At 40.0% G+C, this 25826-nt stretch overlaps 1 protein-coding gene, 1 non-coding gene and 1 pseudogene across 4 annotated transcripts in view; 2 read left to right on the top strand and 1 right to left on the bottom strand.

Annotated features, from left to right (window-relative positions):
- FAR2 (fatty acyl-CoA reductase 2) overlaps window positions 1-25826 on the top strand; it is a 164994-nt gene that overhangs the window by 85492 nt on the left and 53676 nt on the right. For 2 of the 3 annotated variants that reach the window (XM_003792481.2, XM_003792480.2), the window contains exon 2: window positions 19667-19895. The exons of the other annotated variant lie outside the window; for it this stretch is intronic. In XM_003792481.2, the coding sequence (XP_003792529.1) occupies window positions 19707-19895 (189 nt within the window). In that variant the 5' untranslated portion in view covers window positions 19667-19706. The remainder of the gene's footprint in view (window positions 1-19666; window positions 19896-25826) is intronic. 3 annotated transcript variants of the gene reach the window in all.
- LOC111726220 lies at window positions 1352-1459 on the bottom strand. The gene has a single exon (XR_002774048.1). It is a non-coding gene; the product is annotated as a U6 spliceosomal RNA (small nuclear RNA).
- On the top strand, window positions 3884-5114 carry LOC105887241 (annotated as a pseudogene).

The raw sequence follows: 25826 nt of genomic DNA on the forward strand, positions 1-25826 counted from the left end.
GTGGTTGGTTCTTTTGGCTACTGGAGCCTCTGTTGGGGGAGGGAAGCTCCCCCTTTTGCTCCAGCCTGTTGGTTTCTATGCCAGCTGCCGCTAAGGCAGAGCTGGTAGGCCTTCTAGCACCACTCTACTGGAGCCTCTGGTGGGGGAGGGAAGCTCCTATCCACTTGCTCCAACCTGCTGGTTCCTCTGATGGCTGCTGCCACCAAGACAGAGGTGGCAGGTCCCCAAGCCCCACTGGGCTGAGCTGGCTGGGGTGCCACTTTTCCGGTATCAGTTGCACCACGTGTTTGGAACCACTGCAACCTGGTATTTATTTATTAATTTTTTTGATGTCCATGCTGGAATTTGGATCAGAGTTGGGCAGACATGAGGAGGCTCAAATGATGCTGGTATAACTTGGTCCTTTTCTGAGGCATTCCCCCAGAGTTGGAATGGTGTAGGAGTCACCCTTTCATTTCATTTATATGAACTGTCTAAGCCCTTCCCTCCCAAAAAAATCTCCAGGGATGGGGTCCTAACAGGTCTCTAAAGTCAGCCTGAGTGTAGGACATATTCTGGGGCTGTCAGTGAGTTTAAGTCCACATGTAATAGTTCAAAGCTCAATCATAAGAACTCCTACAAGATGAGGGACTAAGTGCCTTGTGCTCAACAGGCGGGTGCCTTACTCTTCGTATCCCCAGCACGCAGCACAGTGCCTGGGAAGTAGTGTCCGCACTCAGTCAGCAGCTGAATGAATGAAGCAATGAAGGAATATATTTCCTGACTTAGGTCAAATAACTGTTATGACAATGGTAGGTGTTACCTGGCCTGTTATCTGGCGTGTCATTTGGATATACTCATATGTCATTTTTTTCCATGAGGGCTCCTCATGCTTGATTGAGTTAAACCGAATGATTGATCATAGAATTCATACGAAGTTAAGAAGGATTATTTTGGTCTCTTCCTTCCCCCACAATGCTGAATTCTGGAACATGCCAGTGAATACATTAACTAGAATTTTTTAAAAATTTTCTGTACATTTCATTTCCATGACTTAATCTGGATGAGCAACATCGTTATAAGACTGATTTTTCCTCTCTAACAATGTTTTATTATCTTGTTAACTACAATGAATTTATAAGATAAGTTCTAGTGAAATGAAAAGGTAAATAATTGAAAACGAAGTTTAAAAATTCTGTCATAATGATTTTTAAATAAGCCATCATTCTGATAACTCAAACATAAAACCACATTGTGTTGAATGAAATAGATGTACTGAAACTTTTTAAAATTAAATCATAACTGTGTACATTTATAGGATACAGTGTGCTGATTTGATATTCAATGTGGAATGCTTACATCAAACTCATTAAAAAATACGGAATGCTTCACGAATTTGCGTGACATCTTTGTGCAGCGGCCATGCTAATCTTCTCTACCACCTTCCAATGTTCAGTTTATGTGCTGCTGAAGTGAGCACACCATTAAATGGAATTTCAAAGCCCTTTTCAGCGAACAGGAAAAAAAAGATTCTGTGAAGTGGCTGCTTATTAGTGTCATGTAGCGTGGTGCCAAAATTGAACTTCCAGTGCTAAGCTTATTCAAATAATCTCACAGAAATACGTTCTAAGCGAGTTGGTGCCCACAGCCTCTCAGAGAGATCCATCTCAAGGTGGCGGGCAAAGCTTCTTGCATTGTGTGTGGCACAGTCCTTGGAGACCAGGGTCTCAGACAAGTGACTTGGGTTATAATCCAGCCATGACTAGTGGGCACGTCATCCTCCAACTCCACATTTATCCTTCCATTTTCTCATGTATATATTCCCTAAAGCAGCACTGATTGAACACCAGGCACTGGAGAGACTAGTGAACCTATCGCCCCTGCCCTGAAGAGCTCAAGGGTATAGTGTGATTGGTGATGACCATAAAGGAGCCAGAGGGAAGGAGTGACGGGACGTGTTCATTCAGTTACACTATCTGGAGGACACAATGATGACCAAATCCTCTGCCCTGAAAGATCTCGTACTGCAGAAAATCCTGGACATAAATATAAACGATAGAACATAAGACCATAAGAGGAAAAAATAAAATGTCCTTCCAATGTGACTGCCACCATCCTTCTATTCCAGCCTCATCAACCCAACTGTAAAACATGCCAAAGTCTGTCCACCCTTTAAAACAAATCCTCCCAGTCATATTGCCCCCATTTTACAAATGAGGAAACAGCACCTGGGAAAGGCTAAGTCATTACCTAACCGTATCAGTTAGATACTCCTGTCAGTGACCTGCTGAATCAGAATGGGGTTTGGGGGAGGGGGGTCCAAATCCTCAATTTTAATGAGTCAACATCCCCAATGACTCCGATTTGCACTAAAATGTGAGAACCACTAGGCCTTGCCCCTGGCTGAGCTGCTCCCTACCTCTGCCCCAGACAATTTTGATAGACCCCAAATGTGTGTTTGTTTCCCTGGTCACTGTCATTCCCCTGCTCAGAAATCTCCAGTTTCCCTATAAAAACCTTATCTAGGCACTGAAGATCCCACCATCCATTCTCATCTATGCTTCTAGCCTGGGACCCCCTGCTTTCCTCTTAGGAATTATTTTCCACAGGCACACTTTGTCCTTGGAAGTCATGCTGAACTTTCTCCTAGTCCCTTGCTCCACCATCAGCACGACTCCTAATACTTTCTTAAATTCCCGCATCTCCGATCATGATTCTTATTTAGTAACCGGCTGTACAGTACCCAGATGATTTACTCTTCACCACCAACAGATGTGAAAACTCCTGCCTGGAGTCACCTTTATATTCCAATACTTTATCTTATTATAGTTGTGTACCTGTTATAGACATAGACCAAATTTTGCTTACAGTGCACGGATGCTCTTCCTGATCAGAGGCAGGCCCCGAGAAGAGGGGCGGGAATCCAGACGTGGGAATTCTTTCTTATGTCTTTCCCTTAGCCTCACACCTTCACAGTAGCTTACAGGGGGAGTGAAGGTGGGGGTCTGCAGAAATCAAAAGACAATCAAAATTCATTTTTGGTTGAGAAATACACATAAGTGTACACATAGATGTTTTCCCTAGATACAAAACAGGTTAATAATAAATTGTATTGGCCTATACATTCAAAAATAAGGGACCTGATTAAGAACGGGTTGGCAAAAGGCATTTAGACTGTTAAACAGCAGCCTAATAATGTGAAAAATAGTCTATCTCTATTCAAGGTGAACAGTGAGTGGATATTTCAACCTCACTAAATGCTACGAAAAATGTGCAAAACATAAGTGACTTGATTGGACAGTGTACCTTACTTGGCATTATAAAAGAGAGTTTAAAATGGAGTTAGTATAGATTTAAATAACATTGTAACTCAAAGGAGAGAACAAAGTAGTATTTCTTACTTTGTTAAAGTAGTATTAAACCCTCAGGTATAAGACATTGTCCCAGATGCCCCTCGGGTGGATTTGTCTCTCTGAGAGCTTATACTTTATTGCACAAAGTATTGCATTTTTCTTCCTATACTATCTAGCTGCTATTGCAGCTCAATGCTGACACAAAGTATTTTTCTCAGATCTGCAAGTACTTTTTCTTAAAGACAGATACCTAAAATTTTTGCTCATTGTTTTACATCAATTTCATTGTACAATATCAGAGAAAAATAAGAACACTGTTTGTGCCTTGTTCTTCTGACACAGAACAAGGTCTTATGGAGAGAGTTTTGTCAGGGGAAGGATCAACATTAATTCTTCATGAAGGCCCAAGTATATATTTCTAAATAGTACGTTTATAGGTAAATGAGCAGCGGCTGCCACTGGCAGCAACTTGCTGGTGGCCTTTGGGTGGCATCGTCCTTTCCTCCTCGCCAGCCCATGGGCAGGCAGAGCCAGGGGAGGCTGAGGGTGTCATGTGCTTGCTGCTCCCAGTGTGGGTGGCACTGGCGGCCTGTTATGTCTGAACCCCACTGCCAAGCTCTGTGTCCAATCTCTAGCAGCTGATGCTGCAGGACAGGACTTTCTGGGGTACAAGGCAAGGGAGTAATCTGATACACTGCCTGGAACTGAGCCCTCACCTGCTTGCACTGAATTTTATCATTGTTTCTTTTGGCAAAAAAGAGCGCATAGTTGTCTGCCCAAGTGAGGGTGACGGACACTGACTTTGCTGGTGAGGAAGTCAGAGAACTTGAAGGCCCTCCAAAGCCAGAAGAAATGCAGGAGATATTGTTTATATCCACGGAGAGGGCTGGGCCCTGGCAAGGGTAAAAGTCAGGTATTCTGAGGAGCCCTGGACAGCGATGGCTGAGGAACTGAATGCTGTCATTGTCTCCACTGAATACGGCTAGTCCCAAAGGCTTATTTTCCTGAGCAAATTCACAATGTTGTATGTGCCGCAAAGCATTTCCTGCAGCCAAAAGACTTAGGGAAGTAAATGGTGGATTCAGGCAGCATTTGCATTTCTGGTGGCAGTGCTGGTGGAAATTTAGCCACTGCCCTCAGACAGCAGCTTAATCAAGACACCAACCTAAAAAAATAAGCTCAAACTGCAAGTCTTAATTTATCCAGCCCTTCAATATTTAGATTAATACACCCTCTTATCAGCAAAATGTGAACACCCCAATCCTGCCCCACTGCCGTCACGGTGAAGTATTGGGTGGACTACCTCAAAGGCAGCACTGATTTTGTGCCAGCTTCAACAGTTAACGATCACACTTGGCTGGATGTGGAAGAGGCCACTGTGCTCAGGGCTCGTCTACACTGGACGGCCCTCTTGCCTGCGTCTGTCACAAAGCACTAGACTGCAGGCAGGATTGTCCAGCAGATCCCTCAGTTGCTGGGTGCCCACTCCGCCCCACTCATCACAGACCAAGGGGTACTATAGCACCTCCCAAAGACCTTCCACCCCTTCCACCTTCTGATGTGGAAGCATGATGTCCTGAGGGACGACGGGATTGCGTGTGCCCAGCATTTAGAGGGCGAAGGTGTGGAGGTGACCCTGGATCACTTTGAGGATAGCTTTCACAGATGCATGATTGCCACCAGCTGGCCACCAACTTGTCAGTGAGAATTCAGACTAGGGATAGTTACAACAAGTGGGTGGATCAAAACATAGAGATGAGTAAAACTTCTAGAAGGCTCTAGTGAGCCCCTCTTGACCTCCTGTACCTGCTTTGGAAAAACATGCACTTTTTAGTTGACTAATCCTTTCTCCCACATCCATACCCCCTCCATCCTCGCTACCCCCCATTACTTGTGAGTTATAGAATCTCTATTCTCTGCTGACTTTATGATAATGTAATATTTTAAAAATGAATTTGACTAATGTAAGTGCAAAATCATCTGACTTCAGTTTCCCAGAGTGGGCCTACATTTTGTTATTCTGGTCAACTGCTGCTAATACCTACAGAAATCATCTGACTGGTTTCCCAGAGTGGGCTACATTTTGTTATTCTGGTCAACTGCTGCTAATACCTACAGAAAGCAGGGCTAGGAGCTGGAAACAGCTTTGGGTCCTGTCTTTACCTAGATCATTGGTTCTCAACTTTCTGAACACAGCAACATATTTTCATTGTTAAAAAGGAGTCGTGACCCACAGGTTGGAACCGCTGACCTAGATGCTCGTTCAGAAGAACTCTTTCCAGCTGCAGATGATACACGTATAATGCCCTTTAATGAGTTAAAAAAACGTGGGCTCTTCTTCAACTTGCCAGACCTTACTTTGGTTCCGAGCAGCGTTCAGTGTGTGCACTTTCAGATCGGGGATAGGAACAAAATACCCGCTGTGGTTGGATAGTTCTGTTTGCTATGGAAATTTTGGCACAGTCTTTCTAATGAGGACAACTTTCTTCATAGACATTTTTCCTGTAGAGTGCTAATTTTATGAGACGCATCTATCTTTAAGTACAGTTGGATTGTAATGATAGCTGAAAGTTACTTTCTGCCACTATTATTAGAGGATACAAAGTTGCATGCCCTGGGTCTCTATACATCGTTAGGTTTTTGTTGTTTTTAGGTGTGTTATCGCCTTGAGTAGAATTGTTGGGAGCAAATTTATTTAGATTTAGAAGAAAATTTCCCCCATGGAGGAAGTAAAAACAGACAAACAAAACGACCTGATTCCTATAAAACTACTTCTGGCATAAATTACCAAGAGCATGCGTATTTCTTTGGCATAGGCAGAAAATACATTTAACATTAGTTTAAAAGTATAAAAAATAGCTTTAGGAAGATCTAGTCTATTTGAACATTTACTCATATGTCTTTAAAATGGAGCTACTTTGGCTTAATAAAATGTATTCTTTATTTTTTTTTAAGTTATTTAATGACATCTAGGTAGACTTTGGATTTTTCAAAAGGATATTCATAATAAATATTAAAATTAATAGTATTTTGAAAGCTATTTAAGAGCTTAAAAACCTCTTAGGGTTATATCCACATGTGATTTTTTGGAAAGAGATAAAATAGTTGTTAAAAGCCTAAATATTTTGATGTTTATATGCAAATACAAGTTAAAATTAGAAACTCTGACTGCACCAAGTCATCTAAATTTTCAGTTCAGTACCGTAGGTACTGCTCTTTACAGTCCAAGGAACACTCAGATTCTTCTGGGTAAAGACAGCACTGGCACCTGGGATCTACTTTCTTCATTTTCTCCATCCAGCCAGGTCTAAAAGTCCCATCAGCCCAAGCTTAACGTCACATGGCGTCTACACTGCCAATGGGAGCATCTTTGGCACAGCAGAAGCTCCCATTCTGATTTGCATTTCTCTGCCCTCCTTCCTGCCACCCTTCCTCTGCCCCAATCCTCACTACTTTTCAAGACTGCAGTGAGCAGCAGCGCAGCTGAGTAATGACAGAGCACTGTGGAAAGGATTAGAGCCTTTCACTCCCTTGAAGAATGGATGTGTCCCACTTCCAGCAATGAAATGACAAATGAAAATTAGCATTGTTCATTTATTGTATGAGCCAGTAGTGTTTTAGGTACAAACTAGAAGTAAATGTAGCTGTGTGTGTGTGTGTGCGTGCACATGCCTGCGTGTATATACAAATAACTTGCTTGGTTCTCACACGTGTCACCCACCATCTCTGAGTCTCTGCTCCCTTTCTGCTATGCCATAACCAGAGGGCTGGATTACTTCATCCTTGAGGTCTCTTCCAGCTATGAGCTTCAGATTGGAAAATTATACTGGCTTCCTTTTCTATGGTGGTTTTTTGGTAGGTCAAATTTCTTATACATATACACATATGTCATCACAGATTTCTTTCCCCAAAACTGGGATTTTAGTTCTCTTACTCTACAATTGCTACTCTTCCCTGTATAATACTATTCTTTTCAACACCATTTGAAGAAACCCATGTTTGGAACTTACTTTGAGGTCATTCTCTCTAAGAAAGAGAAAATGGAATGCTTACACAGGGTTCCTTAAAATAATGATTTATTTCTCAGAATTTAGTAATTATAGACAACAAATGATTCCAGATCTCCAAAGCACTGTCCCAGATGAAAAGAGAGTAAGGGGGAAAAGAGGTCAAGCACAGTTTCTGAGAAAATCTTTGAGTTTCATTGTTCTTTTGGCTTTAATTTTATAAAACATGTTTATGCTTTGCAGATTAATTATTTTTGGTATTATGGCCTTATTTTGTTTTTTATTTTACAAAAAAGTTGGTAATCTTTTTTCTAATATACTATTACCTGTGAAATATAAACATTAATATATGAAGAAAAAATCTTGAAGTGCTATAAAAATATAGTGAAGTATAAATCTTAATGTTTTATCATTGATCTATTAAGAACTTAAGACTATTGTATAATTATCTTCGTGGATATAATATTTTATGCATGAAATTTTAACCAGTGACTTAGCTTATTGCCTGATGCCAAGGGGAAGGAAGATTTTATGAAGCCAGATTTTATTTCAGTAGCAAATATATTTTATAAAATGAAAATCTAGTGTGGAGACAGGAAATTATATATCTGTTTTGAATCATGTTTGGAAATAAAATGGCTCCATTTGGGGGGTGGGGAGGATAGTATGTTTACATTTATTCAGCTGTGTCTTGACAGATAGTAAATTTATTTGAGACAGGTGATAATGGGTAACTTCAATTAGGAAATAAGAATTTTCTGTTTACTATATTGTATCAATTTGCATATAATGAAATAATCTTCATATGTACCTTTTAAAAATATATAACTTCCCACATGGTACAAGAATCATTAGCTCGTATGTGGCAATGACCAAGCTCCTGGAGTTGTCCTGCTTAGTGATTAAAGCTGAGTCTTTTCTTTTGGCAGATACAATTAATAAACACCATCTCTAATCACTGACATTAACAAATTCTGGCCATCAACATACTTGCAAAAGAACCACGTGTTTTTCTGTGTAAACCACTCTAATTTTTTGGTTGAAAACAGTGATTTTTGCATTGATGTTGTAGCAAACTTGCAGTGTTATTCCATGAATCAATAGTCTTTTTAGTGTACTGAGTTCGTGATGTTAAATCAATCCACTTTTAATCAAGGCCTTGTTAAAGATCTTCACACATTTAAGCGAGTTTGTTTCTATGTGGTGTCCTTGGCTGAAAAAAAGGGTATGGACGAAAAAGGGTATGGACCGGGAAATAGAAAGCTCCAATTTTGTTTCTAAACTTTGTTTGAATGAACCTGAGTAAGTCCCTTAACCCATGAGTAGCAAAGGAACAGACTGAGTCTTATGAGAAGAAGTTAGGGTACTTTGATATAGAACACTTTCACGCCAGGCTAATACATGCACAGTATGTATACATAGCCTCAATATGTTGTTCTAGTATCTGTGCATACATTTGCCCTATATTTTTCAAAATCCTTTAGCTATTTTTTTCAGCTTTTAGCATTAAGAAGCAAGATCTGAAAGGAAAACAATGTTTGTTTTGAGACAGAGTCTCACTCTGCCACCCTGGGCAGAGTGCTATGATATCATAGCTCACAGCAAGCTCAAACTCTTGGGCTCAAGTCATAACAGCCTCAGCCTCCCACATAGTTGGGACTATAGGTGCCCCTACAATGCCTGGCTATTTTTAGAGACAGGGTCTCCCTTTTGCTCGGGCTGGTCTGAAATGCTTGTGTTCAAATGACCCACCTGCCTCAGCCTCCCAGAGTGCTAGGATTATAGGCATCAGACACCAATAAAAAAAAAAAAATGCTTTTTAAAAGTTTTTATCATTTATTTGAAAAATATGTCTCCACTTCACTCTTCCAATATACGTATTATTATGGGTGATGTCTGTTAGCTCTGGTGTTTATAGTAACTGTAGAAAGTTCTCTCTATCAAAATTACCTTAGTGTGGTTGGAGCCCAGGGAAGCTCAGACTTAGGCTCTAGCTAAACTTGATTCAAGCTCAGCTATTTCCTGCATTATCTGTATTTTACTATCTTTAGAAATGTGAATTCTCAAGTAAGTAGTTTATTTTGTGTTTCCTTATCATTTCTTTTTTATTTATTTTTATTTTTGTTTTTGAGATGGAGTCTCGCTTTGTCACCCTGAGTAGAGTGCCATGATGTTATAGCTTATAGCAACCTCAAACTCTTGGGCTTAAGCAATCCTCTTGCCTCAGTCCCCCGAGCAGCTAGGACTACAGCCACCTTCTACAATGCCCAGCTGTTTTTAGAGATGGGGCTTCACTCTTGCTTAGGCTGGTCTTGAACTACTGAGCTCAGATGATCCACCTGCCTCGGCCTCCTAGAGTGCGAGGATTACAGGCATGAGCCACAATGAGGCCTGCCTTCCTTACCATTTCTAAGGAGAAAAAATGACAGGGAGAACATAGGCTTACATTAAGGTTATAGTCTAAGGTACAAGATATGATCTGAAATCAGAACAGACTCAAGCAAATACCCTACATCAGCATTTCTCTTACCGCTTACATCTGAATCAATGGAAGTGCTCATTACAATGCATTTACCTGGGACCTATCTTATCCTTCCTTAAGAAGAAAAAGGTCTCATCGAAAATGAGATCTAGTAAAGAGCAATTTTTAATAAGATTTCCAAACGATTACAGTGCCCATTAGCATTTGTGAACCAGCCCCTGGCTTGTTATCATCAATCCTAACTCATTCATTCATTGATTCGACTATATTCATTGAGGTCTTTTTTACTGCACAGTACTGTGCTCGTTAGCATGTGAAGACTGATTCAGAATAAAATACAGCCTCTGCTTCAAGTATTTAACTGGCTACTCAGGGTGACAAGATGTGTCCTCAATATTTATTAATGCATAACCACCAGGTATTTGGATTCAGGTTCAAAGAGGCCTTAATAGTCTTAATGCATACCATCCTGAACCAAGGAGACATTATTCTGTTCTGGTTGGAGCAATAATCTCTCCTGCCACTGCTTTATTTGATTACTAAAATGGCTCTGTGAGGTAGAGGTAGATATGATATTATTTAACGGAAGAGAAAAGTGAGTCTCAGAGCTGTCAAGATTCAAAATTCAGTTACATGACAAGTGAGCAATAGATCAGATTTACTTTCTACATTTTCCAATTCCTAGCCCAATGATCTTCTTAGTGTGTCCATATTATATTTCACATAATTTTTTATTTGAGACAGTCTAAAAGTAGAATTTAAAGAAGATGAAATTATTTCATTAATGAATAATTCAGTTGAAAAAAAGACAAAATAATTCTAAATCAAACAAGTAAAACTTCCTTCCTATCAATAATTAATGTTTAGTTACCAAGACATTCTGTTAGCAAGAATTCTGTTCATTAAAAAGGTGAGAGAATCTTTACATAAGGTAAGTTAGAAGAAAATAGAAGATTCATTTTGGGTAAACTTGGCTGGATCGCAGAAATATTTCCAGACTTGGGCCAGTTTACAGACCCAGAACCTCGTGAATGAAGTGGGAGGAGAGCAGGTTCCCTTAATGAAGGACTGATACACAGCCCCAAATTTATTCTGCTCATCTTTCTCTCGGTCTTCCCCAAGGGGAACCAAAGCCTATTACCAGGGTGACTGTGAGTGGGAGAAAAGGGAATAATCATACCTTTTGGAGATAACTATACAATGTCTCTGAATCGACACTAATTCTGGGAGACCCTAAACATCACTGTGGGCCTCCCATCAGACGAGGGCTTACGTAAGTCAGGTGATAGAGGTTTAGTTTGCGCCTATCTAACAGTTGGCTCAGTGGTCCTCAAATCCACCCCAGGGTCATCTTCCCCCTTTCTGGAAGGCATGATTGGAATAAATATTATTAGCAGCTGGCAGAATCCCCACATCAGTTTCCTACCCCATGGCATGAGGGCTATTGTGGTGGGAAAGGCCCAGTGGAAGTCATTAGAACTTCCTCTGTCTAGAAAACCAAAAGCAATGCCACATTCCTGGAGAGACTGGAGAGGTTATTGTCACCATCAAAGATGCTACAAGGTCCTCTAGAAGGCTGTGTTTGCTCTCAGTCAGAGTCTAATAAATGCGCAGTTCCTCCTATAGCCAGGATTAACCGGCTCAAGATTATGAGCTGGAAATAGGAGTGGCACACTCGCTATTACCCCTGGTGACCCAGGAGCAAAAATTCTCTCATTTCCCATGGCATGATGCCCTGCTGGCCCAGAGGTTGTAGTTCCAAAGGGAGGTGTGCTTCCACCAAGAGACACAACAATGAGAAGACTGCTGCAACTTTGAGCTCCTAATGACTAAATCAACAGGCACAGTCTGGAGTCACTGTGATAGCTGGGGTGGTCGGTCCAGACTACCTCGGGGAAACTGAATGCTACTCCTCACTGGAGATAAGGAAGAGTCCATCTGGAAAACTGGAGATCCCTTAGGATGTCTCTCAGTATTACCATGACTGAGGTCAATGAAAAATGCAATTTAACACCCCAACCCAGGCAAAATTACTACAGCCCAGACCCTTCAGGACTGAAGGTTTGAGTCACTTCTCCAGGTAAAGACTCACAGCCAGCTGAGGAGCTTGCTGAAGGCAAAGGCATCATGGAGTGGGTAGTGGAAGAAAGTAGAAGTGAATACCTGATATGACCATGCAAGCAGCTAAAGGACCAGGACTGTAATTGTCAGGAGTGTTTCTTCCTTATTTGTTATGACTATGTGTGTGTGTTTGTATAGCAAATATCTTTGTTTTCTTCCCTCACTTATCCCTTTAATCATGTAACATAAGATACAGTGACTTTATAGCATAATATTTAAATATCGTTAACCTTTCATCATAGTATTTGAGTTATAGGATGTCAAGGAGAAATGTAAACATCAACCATAGACCTTGCATTCTCTTCTGGGGACAGAGTTAATGCGTTTTTGTTTGTACATAGGAGAGTTTTACCATGTTAGATAAAATTATGTCCTTGTTATCATTTTTTATTGGAGGTTAAGTAAAGTTTAAGGAAATTCACCTAAGTCCCAAGGTGACCAGAGATATATTTGTGATGATTAATTTTATGTGTCAATTTTGTTGGGCCATTGCACCCAGATGATTTGATCAAACCTTATTCAGTGCATTTCTGCAAAGGTGTTTTTTGGATGAAATTATCACTTACCTTGGTGGACTTTGAGTAAAGCAGGTTACTCTTCATAATATTGGTGAGTCTCATCCAACCCATTGAAGGTCTTATGGAACAAAAATTCACCTCTCCAGAGCCGAAAGAATTATGTCACCAGATAGCCTTTGGATTCAAACGGCAACTCTTCCCTGGGTCTCCAGCTTGCTGGCCTACCCTGTAGGTCTTGAACCTGCCATAAACCTCCACAATTTTTTTCTCTCACTCTCTCTTGCATGCTTTCTCTCTAGAGATATAGGTATCTAGGTATTTCTCTTTATGTTTATCCATAGATACTGATAGATGCAGAGATTGAAGATACATATTGTATTGATTGTTCCTCTGGAGAACTCTTAACTAACACAATGACAAACTATGTCATCTCTTTTATGAAGTCTTTAATTCTAAGCAAAGTATAAAAAAAAGATGTTGGTTTATTATCCATTCAGTTGAATTCGTGTTCTTATTAGGTTAGTAGATCAACCATTCTTTTACATGTAAGCTGATTTCATTTATAAAACACCAAGATAAAACAGAATTCATAAAGATTTACATTTGATCGGGGCTCCCTTGATATTTTATAATTTCATATGCTGATTGACGTTTACTTACCTCTTATAAGTACTAATAACAGTTCTTTGCATTTTTATAATGCTTTAATTACCCTCACCTAAACATAATATATAGTTGTAAACAGGTGTTTAATCAATTTTGTTAAAATGGTGGATTTAGGTCATATTCTTTTCTTTTTAATTTCTGTTAGACTTTTTTTCTTTAAAGGACTTACTAATGGGCTAAGCAGAAGGAATAATGTATTGAGGTAATTGCTAAATTTGGTGTTCGTAAGTCCAGCTTGGACTATCTCTCCCCAGCTGGGACTGTTTCCAAATTGGTTTTTCTTGACTATGGAGTACCGCTAATCCAATTAGTGACGCCTATTCCCAGCAGCTGCCCACCATACCCATGGGGGTTAACATTCTTCCACCAAGAACTTAAAAGTTGTCTCAGAAAAATTGTATATAACAAGCCCACAGTGAAAGGTACCTAAGTTCTTTGCTGAGGGATTTTCACAGAAAGATAAAAGCAATACGAAGAAAGACGTTTCGGATGGAAGGAATATTTTTTCTCTAAGTGCTTGACAAGCAGATACGTGACTGATAAGAAAATTTTTAAGTCTTGAATTAATGAGATCCCTATAGCTCATCATAAAAGACTTGGCCATCTCTTCACAAATTTGTGAAAACCAAGAACCAATATTGTACTTTTATGCTACAAAATGGGAAAATGAGACATATACATTTGCTTCCTTAAAAAGGTTTAATCTGAAATTTAAAAGGTTAATATAAATTATTGTCAGGAGTTATATTACTCACTCATCAAAAAATGCACATGTAAAAAAAATAGCCAGGCATTGTGGCGAGCGCCTGTAGTCCCAGCCACTCAGGAGGCTGAGGCAAGAGAATCACCTAAGCCCAGGAGTTGGAGGTTGCTGTGAGCTGTGATGCCACAGCACTCTACTGAGGGTGATAAAGTAAGACTGTCTCTACAAAAAAAAAAAAAAACAAAAACAAACACATATTGTGTTCTCACATGGTATCTTACCATGTATGTTTGTGTGTGGATTAGTTTTCTTGGGCTACCATAACAAAATACCACAGACTGGGTTGCTTAGACAACAGACATCTATACTGTTCTCGAGGCTAGAAGTTCAAGACCATGGGGCTGGTAAGATCAGTGTCTGAGGAGGCCTACCTTCCCAGCCTGTGGACTGTGGTCTTCTCCCTGTGTCCTCACATGGCTTTTTCTCTGGGCCTGCACAGACAGGAGCTGTCTGGCATCTCATCCTATTCTAACAAAGATGTAATTCCTATAGGATTAGGGCTCCATCCTATGGTCTCATTTTACCTGGACGACCTTCCAAAGTCCCTGTCTCCAAATATCATGACATTACAGGTTAAAGCTTCAACATGTGAACTTTGGAAACAATTCAGTCCAAAACAGTGTTTAATGTCAGTTGGACCATATTTTTAAATTAAATTCTTTTAATTTAAATGGATCTTAAACTAAGGAAATTTATTTTGCAAATTTCTTTATACTTCTAATACCCACACAAAAAAGAAGAGACTATAAAATACTGGCTATCCCTACTTTCTAAGAACTTTAAGTTTAGATTATTAAATTACTTTTTGAAAATTATGAATAGATATTACAGACATGAAGCAAAACTCTTCACCTTTTATCCTACCCACTGTTATGTAATGACTGTCGTTTATTTCATTTTCCTCTCATGTTTTCCAATGATAGAATCGCAGGGATTAGAGATGGGTGTTATATTTCTACAAGTTTGTATTCTGCTTTTTCGTAATTGAATATTATTTTGTAAATACTTTTCCTAAATTTGACAAATATTGAAATAATTTCAGTGTTTAATTTTCATAAAGCAGAACAATTTTCATTTACTGAGTTTTACAGGGTGGCATTGATTTTTTTTTTTAATAAACCAGCCCATATTATTGTGCCTATTGCCAAACAAAACTCCATTTGTCTACATGAAATATCTCCAACACACTATATTCTTTGAATCTTCAAACAAGACAACAGAATTCACTATAGCTGAGATTGACTTTATTATTCATAGAATCATTCATATACAGCAGCCAATACCAAGTTACTTTTTAATACTCTGATTCTAGAATGGCTCAATCACTATTCTTTCTTGAGTTTTCCCACAACAGGTTTGGTTAAGTGAAATTAAGAGGCTCAGATTATGTGGAAGCTGGGGTTGTAGGCTAATTTATAGAAAGAAATTTGGTAAAAATAAAAAGAGGGAAATTTTTCTCTGGAAAAATCTTCTTTCATCTCCACTTTGAATATTATCAAGATTTGCCACACATGTGATTTGCTTGGATAAATGTAATTAGTTATCAATGATTTAATACAGATAAAATAGAAATTGGCAGTGCGTCATATTTGTATTTAGCTTCTCAAACAGAATTATAAGTCTTAATTTTGACTTTTTAATAGGATGTGGTGATATTATAAAAAGAAAATTAAAGGAAGTTCTAGAACAATGGTTCTCTAAAGAGGAGGGGCAATTTTTCTTGCTGGGGCACATTTAGCAAAGTCTAAGACTGGAGACTTTTTTCTTTTGAGATAGGGTCTCGCCCTTTCACCCAGGCTGAAATACAATGGCACCATCATGACTCATAGCAATGTCAAACTCCTAGGCTCAAGCCATCCTCCTGCCTCAGCCCCCTGAGTAGCTGGGACTACAACACATATCTAATTTTCCCTATTTTTTATAGAGGTGGGGTCTTACTTTTGCTCAGGCTGGAGACATTTTGGATTGTCACACTTGGCTAGTGGGGTGGGGGGTGGTCAGAGGAGTAGCGGTTTCCGTCTCGTGAGTAGAGGCCAGGGATGCTGTTAAACATTCAGCACTGCACTGGACAGCCCCACAACAGAACTTTATCTGACCCCAAATGTCAATTATTCCAAGATCAGGACTCCCCCGTCAAGAGTAAGATTCCTGAAAGGCACAGCACCTCTTTTCTTTTTAAAGTGGTTTCTTTCCAAAGAATTATCAAGACATTTGGGTAAACTTGTTTCCCTTAAGTGCTTGAATCCTAAGTTTTTATTTCCCACAAGAATCACCTGAACAATAATTAAAGTTCCCATATGCTGAATCCTGCAGCAAATATATAACAACACATCTGTTCTCTAGGAGTGAGAACAGCTTCATTTTCCTTTCACAGGGAGGGTAAAAACCATCTATTTCTACTTATGACCGTAGACAACTGGCGGCCTAAAGGAGAAAAAATACTCCAGAATAGAAATGAAGAATCTAACCTACATACAAGGTCTGTTCATTTTTATTCCCAGTGTGTATACAGTGCCCGGCACATAATAAACATCAAATGAAAATGTATAGACTGACGTCCATAGGTCACTTCTTTTTTTCTTCAAGCCTCAGATATTCTGCATTATAAAGATCATTGGAAGGATTAATATCCTGGAGATTGTCAGCACGAACTTGGGCTTCTCACAAACCATATCACGAGCCTGAGGGGTAGGAAATTATCCTTTGCTGTCTGCCTTGGTATCTGAGACGGTATGAAAGGTCGGTCATGACACAGTCAGCTGTGCTAACAGAGGGAGGACCTTCTAGAGTTGCACGGGCTCCATTACAGATGTAAAATTATCTTTTTGAAAAATAATTTAATTATTTCAAGAGATTGTATTAAGGGTTAAAAATTCTTGGACCTAATAAAATTACATAAATTTTGAGTACATGTAATACACATTTCTGAAGCTTCTGGGGCTGGTAGTATCATCTTGACAATAGAAGTAAGAGGTTAAGAAACATCTCTAGTGCAGCTGAGATCTCAGGGTGAGGAATTCTTTCTGGCATTTTTGAAAATCACTCGAATTGATCAGAGTCACGGGCCACAGTTCCTCTGCCACCTACTCGTGCTGACTGGGCCATGAGGCCAGAAGATCCTGGCTTATATTGTTTCCCTGTTGAAGCACTCAGCATTCTCTGCCACGGTTTTCACTGTTTGGGAAGTACTGTGACTCTGGACAGAACAGGCAAATTCTGTTCTTTTGGGACCCAATGAGCCTTCCTAAGAAACAGGCCCATTCAATATATATAAATGATTTAAAATTTTTAATCAGACATTGCAAAACTATCTGGGACCAAAATCTCTTAACAAAATGTTTGCCTGTGTAGAAACTGTGACTCTTCTCCACAGCAGGTGACATCTTCAGAACCAATGGCGTTTGGAAGCCACCTACCAACATTCAGTTTTACTTCTGTATTTTCCTGCCAACCATGTTCACTTACACCCCATATCACAATAAAGGAGGATGGTACCTAAACATTTTTATATATAAGAGAAAAGACAAGATTTACCGAGTATAGTTTCATATGGTGAAAATACTTTACCTGGCTGTTATGATTTATCGAGTTATAAATTGTCTCCTCCTAGTTAAAGGACAGGGCCTATAAACTGTGAAAGACAGGACATTTAAAATAAATGTCAAAAGGAAAAGCTAGAAATCATTAAGAGGCTAAATATAAAGCCCAGGAGTATGCTAGTAGCTAGTACTTGAGTATCTGCTATAAGCCACTGATTTCCTAAAGGTTTGACAGATATTAACTAATTTCATCTTTACTACAGCACTTCTGACACAGCGGATACTGTTGTTAGCCCCTCTTGACTGGTGAGGGCTCTGAAGCCCAGAGAGGTTAATAATGTGCCTGAGGTCACACAGCTAAGAAACAGTACTACTGGGATTTGATTTCAAATAGTCTTGCTTAGAATGTGTGTGTGAATCTAGAAGGCTGCTCTCCTGCCTTCCAAACTTGCCAGCACCACTTTCCTGAGCTGCAGGGCGTGCAAGGCAAGAATATTCAGTACTTTCTCCAAGTGCCAAATTCCTGAGAAAGCCATTGGGTGGATTGTAATCTGAGTAACATTATGTAACATGACCAAAAAAAAAAAAAAAACCCAGAGTGTGAATTGCACAAGATCCACAAAATATTCTTTAAAATAATATTTCTCACATCAATTTTTAATAAAAAGGGACTTAACTGTACCTCAGTGTTCATAGCTGATGTGATTTGAAATTTGGATTTCCTGAAGTGAAAAGCAGTGATGATTGGGGGTGATTTCTGTCACTGATCCCTGTTTTATTTACTTGGTAGCATGAGTAACAGTGTGTATCAACTGGTTTATATACTACAGGCCTTTGGACTGCTGGCTCCCTCACTGGAGCTCTGCCTTATTCATCTGTATGCCTTAAGAACTTAGCATACTGTCTGGCATAGGAGGTGCTCAGAATTATTTATTGAGTAAATGATCCCCCAAAGACAAAGAGTTCTGCCAAAAATACAGCCTCAAGATCCTCAAAGTATGAATTGTGATTACGAAATGGCATTGATTTTTAAGAAGTTCCTAGCAGAGCGATTTGAATTGAAGAGCAGAATTGAAGAGCAGGGCGTTGACTCTTTGTTTTTGTTTTTTGTTTTCTTTGTGAGCTCTGTTGTCAGGGCCAGTCCCCGGAGTTGTAGTCTGCAGATCCCCCCAAACCAGGTCTACCAGATAGTGGGAGCCTTTCTCCAGTTGACTAAGTTAGTGACCAACAGGAGGTCTGTCTTCACACCTCCAGCACTGTTGAGTGCAAGGCTCTCTGCCTCCAGTCAACAATCTTCAACGTGAACTGAAAGGCGAAACCCTTCCTGTAGCATTTCCACAGCGCGCAGGGCTTGTTGTCCAGCAGCACAGAGTCTAAGTGCTGAGTCTGGCCTCCGCCCACCAGATTGCTAACTCCTCCCTGGGCTTCTGCCAACGGGGCCACAGGGGTGCTGCTTCAGGGCTCGCCAAAGTCCACAGGGGTGCCTCCCCTTTTGCAATGTCTTGGCCCTAAAATGCCATATGAAGGAAAGGCTGGCACTCCACCTATTTTCAGCTCAAGGGAGAGAATAGCATGTCATTTGCTCCAATATTTTCTCTAAATAAACCTGTAACTGAAATACCAATTACATCATAATTCTTAAAAATTTGACAGCTGTTCTAAGCTTTGGTTTCACAGGCTGTGGGCCACTCCTAGCCTTCTCCTTTACATTCTACAGCACTGAATTCTTTTTATTTCCCCCTGCAGCACCCGGCGCCACAAGGCTATGGCACATGCTCTGTCCTTGGCCTGGAACACCCTGCCCCGGGCCTTCCTCTGCCTTGAGTTTCAGCTCAGGGGTCCCCGCTTGCGGATGCTGCCCTGAAGTTTCCAGACCTGCTGTGTAACCCCCTCCCCCCACCCCATGCTCTCTTGGTTTTAGCCCCTACCATATTCTCTTTAACGATCTCCTTCTGTGTCTGTCCCCTCCATGAGATGGCAAGCAGTTCCTCAGGAGCAGCAAGCATGTCTTACTGATTTCTTGCCCACAGTTCCTGACATCAAGTTTAGCATGTACAGTGAGCTCAATAAATATTGACTGAAGTGAATCGTGTTGCCCAAAAGCCATGATGCTCTCACTCTGTCTGACCTACTTTTTTCTGCATTCAAAACTCCTAGAAGCATCAGACACATTTTCAGTGACTTTGCCTTTTAGAACTTCTGAGAATGTAATCTTTGGTTGTATCTCTTCCCTTTCAGGAACTTCTTCCCAGGGCTGTCAAAGAGAAAGGGAGGAACCATGTCCATGATCGCAGCGTTCTATGGTGGCAAGTCCATTCTCATTACGGGGGCCACAGGCTTCTTGGGCAAAGTGCTGATGGAGAAGCTGTTTCGCACCAGCCCCGACCTGAAAGTCATTTACATCCTTGTGAGGCCCAAGGCTGGCCAGACGCTCCAGCAGAGGGTTTTCCAGATCCTAAACAGTAAGGTATGCCTTAAGGGAAAAGCTTGTGTGGTGGGCAATGCGTTAGGGCAGAAGCACTCACAACACTGTTCTTCATAACCCCAAATTGCAAGTGGGGACCAGGCTGTCTGCACAGATAGAGGAAAGGAGACCAAACAAGACAGCAACTCACTCTCCTGGAAGCCTGTCTGGGTTCACTTGCAGGCAGGACCTGGGTTGGGAGTAAATAGCGGAGACACACTGGGGGAAATTAGAGACTTGACACTAACTTAATTCATAACATCTGGAAGCCTGAAGAGAGGCATATACTGCCTCACGTGCCCCGTGGCAGACTGAGACAGTGCAGCGACCTTCTGGCTTCTCAGAAACCTTTTATTGATCTCTAATGAGTGTATGCAAAATATAAAGGTGCCAAAATTCTAATAGGCCTAGAAGAATCTCAGGCCCCCAGGACAACTGGGTAAAGAGAAGATGACTGGATAATTGTGACTAAAGGGTAGTAAGTTGGCAACAACAGCTGATTTAGAAAGAGGGGGGGACAACTTTCATTCCCACAGGGCAAGTAAGCCAGGTTCCCTAATCTAAGTTCCAATCAGGAGTTCAAAGGATTTATCCCAGCAGCCCGGCTGCTGATTCTGTGGTACCCAGAGATAGTCCGCAATGACTTCTTCCTTTCATGTTGGGTGGTCTTGATGAGCCCCGCCAGGGATGGCTCATCTGAACGGTTTCCCCTGGATTGAGGCAAGGCATGGGCTGAGAGATTAGCCTATCTACCTCCCACAGAAACCCATGGTGTTTTCCCAAAAGAGGAGGAGAGCTTAGGCTCAGTCCAGGGCAGGTTTTAAAGTGCTAAGTAGGCATTGTAATGCTAAAACTCCCAGAGTGGGTGCCCCATGCTTGATGTCTGCCATAAGTTCATCTGAACTCTTCACTGATTTTCTTCTACATTTAAGGTAGTTTTTAAAAATGAGGCATTTATCCAAATTTTGGATATTCTTCTGTTATATTCTATTCTATTGCATGTGGAACAGATATGATTACTGAGTAGCCGCACAGTAACATAGTCAGTGGTCTAAACTATGAGGTTTGGCTGTTATATACAGAGGGTGCCAAAAAAACGTACACACATTTTAAGAAAGGAAAAAACTATATTAAAATTGTGCTACTTAATATATGCTGATAAGAAAATGTGAATACAACTCACACTGAGCACCTCTTGTAATTGCAGAAGTCAAACATGACTTGAGTATTACAAATTTAATACAGCTCTTTCCTTTCTTAAAATGCCTGTATATTTTTGGCACCCTCTGTATTTTATTTAGGGAAACTTGAGATTTTCATTGTCTTATAAATTCTTCTATGATAAAAACATTAGAAAAATGAATTACTACATCTATGAATGAGCAATTTGGATATCAATTTCTCTCTCTTCTCAGAGAAGAAGATATTATACATATCTTTCCATGTTTTAATTTATAAATTTAAAGACATAGGCTTTGATCTCAGACACATCTGCATTCTAATTCAGGCTTATCCACTTGTTGACACGTTACCTCTAAAATGTCAGATTTCCAATGTTTAAAACAGAAACAACAGCAACTATCTCCATAGTAATTAAATGAGAAAATGTATGTGTCCTGATCATAACACCCTTTGAAATGTACAGGGTCACATGAGTTTGGCAAAAGGAAAATATAAAGATTTTTTATTTTTTACAGAGTGTCCTTTCCTGGACAGTATGTAAGAATACTGCTGTCTAGTATCTGTCTAGTACCTACATGTGGGTCTAATAGCACAGTACGTTGTAGACTGTGCAGAAACACTGATGGTCAAATTTATCCGCTGGCACCAGGATAATATTTCAATACAAATATCAAGCAAATTGCAAAACCCTGTCTTGCATGTCATGGCCTGACTCAACAGTGGGACAAATGATAATCAGAGCTAGCACCTACTGGATATCAGCACAGGCAGATGCTACTCCAGGGCTTTTTCACACCTTACCCCTGTTTCTTGCAATAGTCCTGTGGGCTAAGAACCATTAATACTCTGATGGTATAGCTGGGGAAACTGAGACCTAAGGAGTTCACTTACCAAAGTGGCCCCCTCTTAGTCAATAGGAGAGTCAGACTTCAAATCCCCAATCTGACTACTGTCCCACTGCCTTCGTGATCACTAAGGTTCTTAAGAATGAGACTGAAAAGGCTGATATGCCATCACACCAAACACTGGAGTCGACTCCCAGATTCCTCCTCGGATAGCTGTGCTCAGCTCACCATCCCTAACGGACTTTGTTTCTGTCACATAGCAGACATTCCTCTGTAGTCTAGTGGCTTTGTTTACACCTCTGAATTTCTAGTTCGATATTGTGGCAGTCTTGTGGTTACCCAGTCTTTACCTACAGCTCCTTTCAGTGTCCTGTTTTTTTTTTTTTTATTAAATCATATCTGTGTACATTAATGCTATCATGGGGTACAGAGTGCTGTTCCTGTATACAATTTGAAATACTTTCATCCAACTGGTTAACATAGCCTTCATGTCTTTTTCTTAGTTATTGTGTTAAGACATTTATATTCTACATTTAGAGAGATTCACATGTACCTTTATAGGATAAACCATAGGTGTGATCCCACCAATCACCCTCTTTCTACCCATCCTCCCCCCTCCCCTCCCCTCCCTCGCCCTTTCCCCCATATTCTTGGGCTAAAATTGGGCCATAGTTTTCCTATGAAAGCTATAAATCAGTTTCATAGTAGGGATGAGTACATTGGATACTTTTTCTTCTATTCTTGAGATACTTTGCTAAGAAGAATGTTTTCCAGCTCCAGTGCTGTTTTTGATTATACAGCAACATTACTTCTGTTCTGGAGATCTCAATTATACTGTATATAAAGTACCTGTGAAACTGCCTTGCAAATTCCCATGCCTGATTTCCCTTTTAGGCTCTTTATGGTCATCTGTTCACTTTTATTCAGAGTGGTTCTCAAAGTGGTTCCAAGACCAGCAACATTACTCTAGGAACAATCTGTTGTTTTCAGATGTTAATTCACCGTGACTTGAGTTTCAATCTCAATACTACCAACTATGAGCTGTGTGAGGGTGGGAAAGACATGTACCTTGCTAAGCCTTGGTTTCTTTACCAGCAAAATGCAGTGATAATACCCTGCTCACCCAGGGAGTCTCTCCCTCCACCTTTCTCTCTCATTGTCTCTTTCTATCCCACCCCCCCTGCAAAACTTTCAGGATTAAAATACAGGTCTGACATCATAAAGTATGACTTTCACCACTATTCCTATGGACCCACTATTTTTTTCTTTTTAAGGTTTAAGTTACTTACTTATTTTTATGTATGTATGTATGTATGTATGTATTCATTTATTTTTATTTGGGATTCATTGAGGATACAAAGAATTATGTTATACTGATTGCCTTTGTTAGATAAAGTCCCTCTTATAACTGTGTCTTGCCCCTAAGAGGTGTGCCATACACCATGAACCCTATCCCTCTCTCTCCTCTCCTCTCCCTGCTCCCTCATCCCTTACCTCACCCCTTGTATTAGCTCATCTATTGCCTTCATATTAAAATTGAGTACACTAGATTCTGTCTTCTCCATTCTTGTGATGGTTTACTAAGAAGAATGTTTTCCACCTCTATCCAGGTTAATATAAAACTAGGGATTGTTCTCCCCAGTGTATGCTCTTGTTTGGTTTATCAAAGATCAGGTGGCTGTAAGATGTTAGTTTTATCTCATGGTTTTCTATTCAGTTCCAAATGTCAATGTCTTTATTTTTGTGCCAATACCACACTGGTTTTTTTTTGGGGGGGGGTGTTTGTTTGCTTTTTGCAGTTTTTGGTCAGGGCTGAGTTTGAACCCACCATCTCTGGTATATGGGGCCAGCACCCTATTCCTTTGAGCCATAGGCACCACCCCCAATACCATGCTGTTTTGATCACTATGGCCATGTAGTATAGTCTAAAGTCTAGTCTCCAATAGGGCTTCTATTCCTTTGGGATAATCTTCTCCTTCAAGAGAGAAGATTCATATGTTTAAATATATGCTCAGCCTGAGCAAAGCCAAATGCTTCATGGAATCTCGTAGTTCTCTAAGCAACTGTTCTGTTTTCTTTCTCTTCTTTTCTGCCTCTTTGATATTTATTGAGAGAATTGATAAGTGTGGTTATGTGGGTTAACTTGAACACTTTATCTTCTAGCTCCAAGGTTCTTTCTTCTTCATGGTCTAACCTATTTTTGATACTTTCCACTGCATCTTTACATTCCCTGATTGTTTCCTTCATTTCCTTAAGTTCTGTAATATCCTTTCTATGTCCTACATATCTTTCATTCAACTTTTGGGTCCATAATTCCATTTTCATGTCCATTCCTTTTATCATCTTTATCATCCATATTTTAAATTCACTTTCTGTCAAGTCCTTTAATTCTTTGTAGGTCTAATCTTCTGCAGTAGCTGCCACATGGTCCTTTTGGGGAGTTGCTCTGTTTTGGTTTTTCATGTTGCCTGAAATTTTCTGTTGGTTTCTCCTCATATGTTCTTTTTTCATGTTACCTCCTTGTCCTTCTTTGTGCTTCTCCCTTCATCCTTTTCTTCAAATTACTTTGTCTCAGAGCTTAGGTCAAAAGGAAGAGAAGGGTAAAGTGAAAGCAGGGAGAAACAAGAGGAAAAGAAAGAAAGAAGAAAAAAGGAGGAAAGAAAAAAAGAAAAGAAAAAGAGACAATGGTGTAAGGGAGACCAAAGAAAAGAATTGAAGAACAGGAGAGAAAGAGGACAGGAAAAGAGAAAGAGAGTAATAGAAGAAATGGTATTAATTGGCACAGTGTTAAGGCCACACCTGTAATTCAAGGATTTGGGGGGACTGGGGAGGGTGAGTTCCTCAAAATCAGGAGCTCCTTACAGCCCGAACAAAGCCAAACTCTTCCTCTGCCAAAAATAGGAAGAGAAAAAAAGAGCAAAAAACAAAAAAAACAAGTAGGAAAAAATAAATAAAAATGAGAAAGAAATAGAAAAATTCTACAGTGTGGACTAGCCAATACTGTCTTTTCAAGACTAAAGGTAGAAGGGTTCTCTACATCATGATATCTTGGCCTCCTTGAACCAGACTACTGCTGTGACCTTCCTGCCAGATTGCAGTCATGCCACCCTAGCACTCAGCAAGAACAGAAAAGGTGAGAAAGAAAAGGAAATAAAGGTTAAAAATAGATAAGGAAAGTTTAAAAATACAGTTGTATCAAATAAACGAGAGAGAGGTAAAAGAAAAAATGAAAAAAAGAAGAAAGAACAAAAAAAGGAGGTGATATCTTAACTATTGCATGAGCAATTTATGTTGGAAAGATGAAAATAGAAGAGTCTCTATTAAAAGATAGAATGGAGAGGAGTGGAATAGAGAGAGAATAAATGAGGCTAAAATGCTATGATCAAAAGTATAGGAGTCCTTGCTCTTGATAAAAGTAAAAATGGAAGTTAAGAATAGAACTGATCAAACAAATTAGCAAAAACAAAACAAAAAAAGTTCAATTAGCCAAAAACAGCAGCAATCTCAGCCACATAGAAAAGAAGAGGAAAGATAAGGGAAAAAAGAGAAAAAAAATTATATATACATACATATATATTTACATATTTTTATTTAGTATTTTTTTTACTTTTATGTAGATAGATAGCTGAAGGGACCAACTTCAATAGGAATATATATATTGCAGTATGTCACTGGGACACCAGGTGGCACTGTGGGGTTTTTTAGCAGACATAGAACACAAGCCAGCAACTTCTATGGTCCTTATTCCTTACTTAGCTGCCCTCCAGATTACTTGATTGTTTCCTAACGCTCAGACCCTGCCAGGGTCTTAAAGCTCACAAGAAACTTTCAGGTGCATGTCTCACAGTGCCTCCTGATATCAGTTCCCATGGAATGCAGGTGATCTTCATCTTGTTCTAAGAGTGGA

This window comes from Otolemur garnettii, unplaced genomic scaffold (genome assembly GCF_000181295.1).
Source record: "Otolemur garnettii isolate 467f Iridium unplaced genomic scaffold, OtoGar3 scaffold00057, whole genome shotgun sequence".
NCBI lineage: Eukaryota > Metazoa > Chordata > Mammalia > Primates > Galagidae > Otolemur > Otolemur garnettii.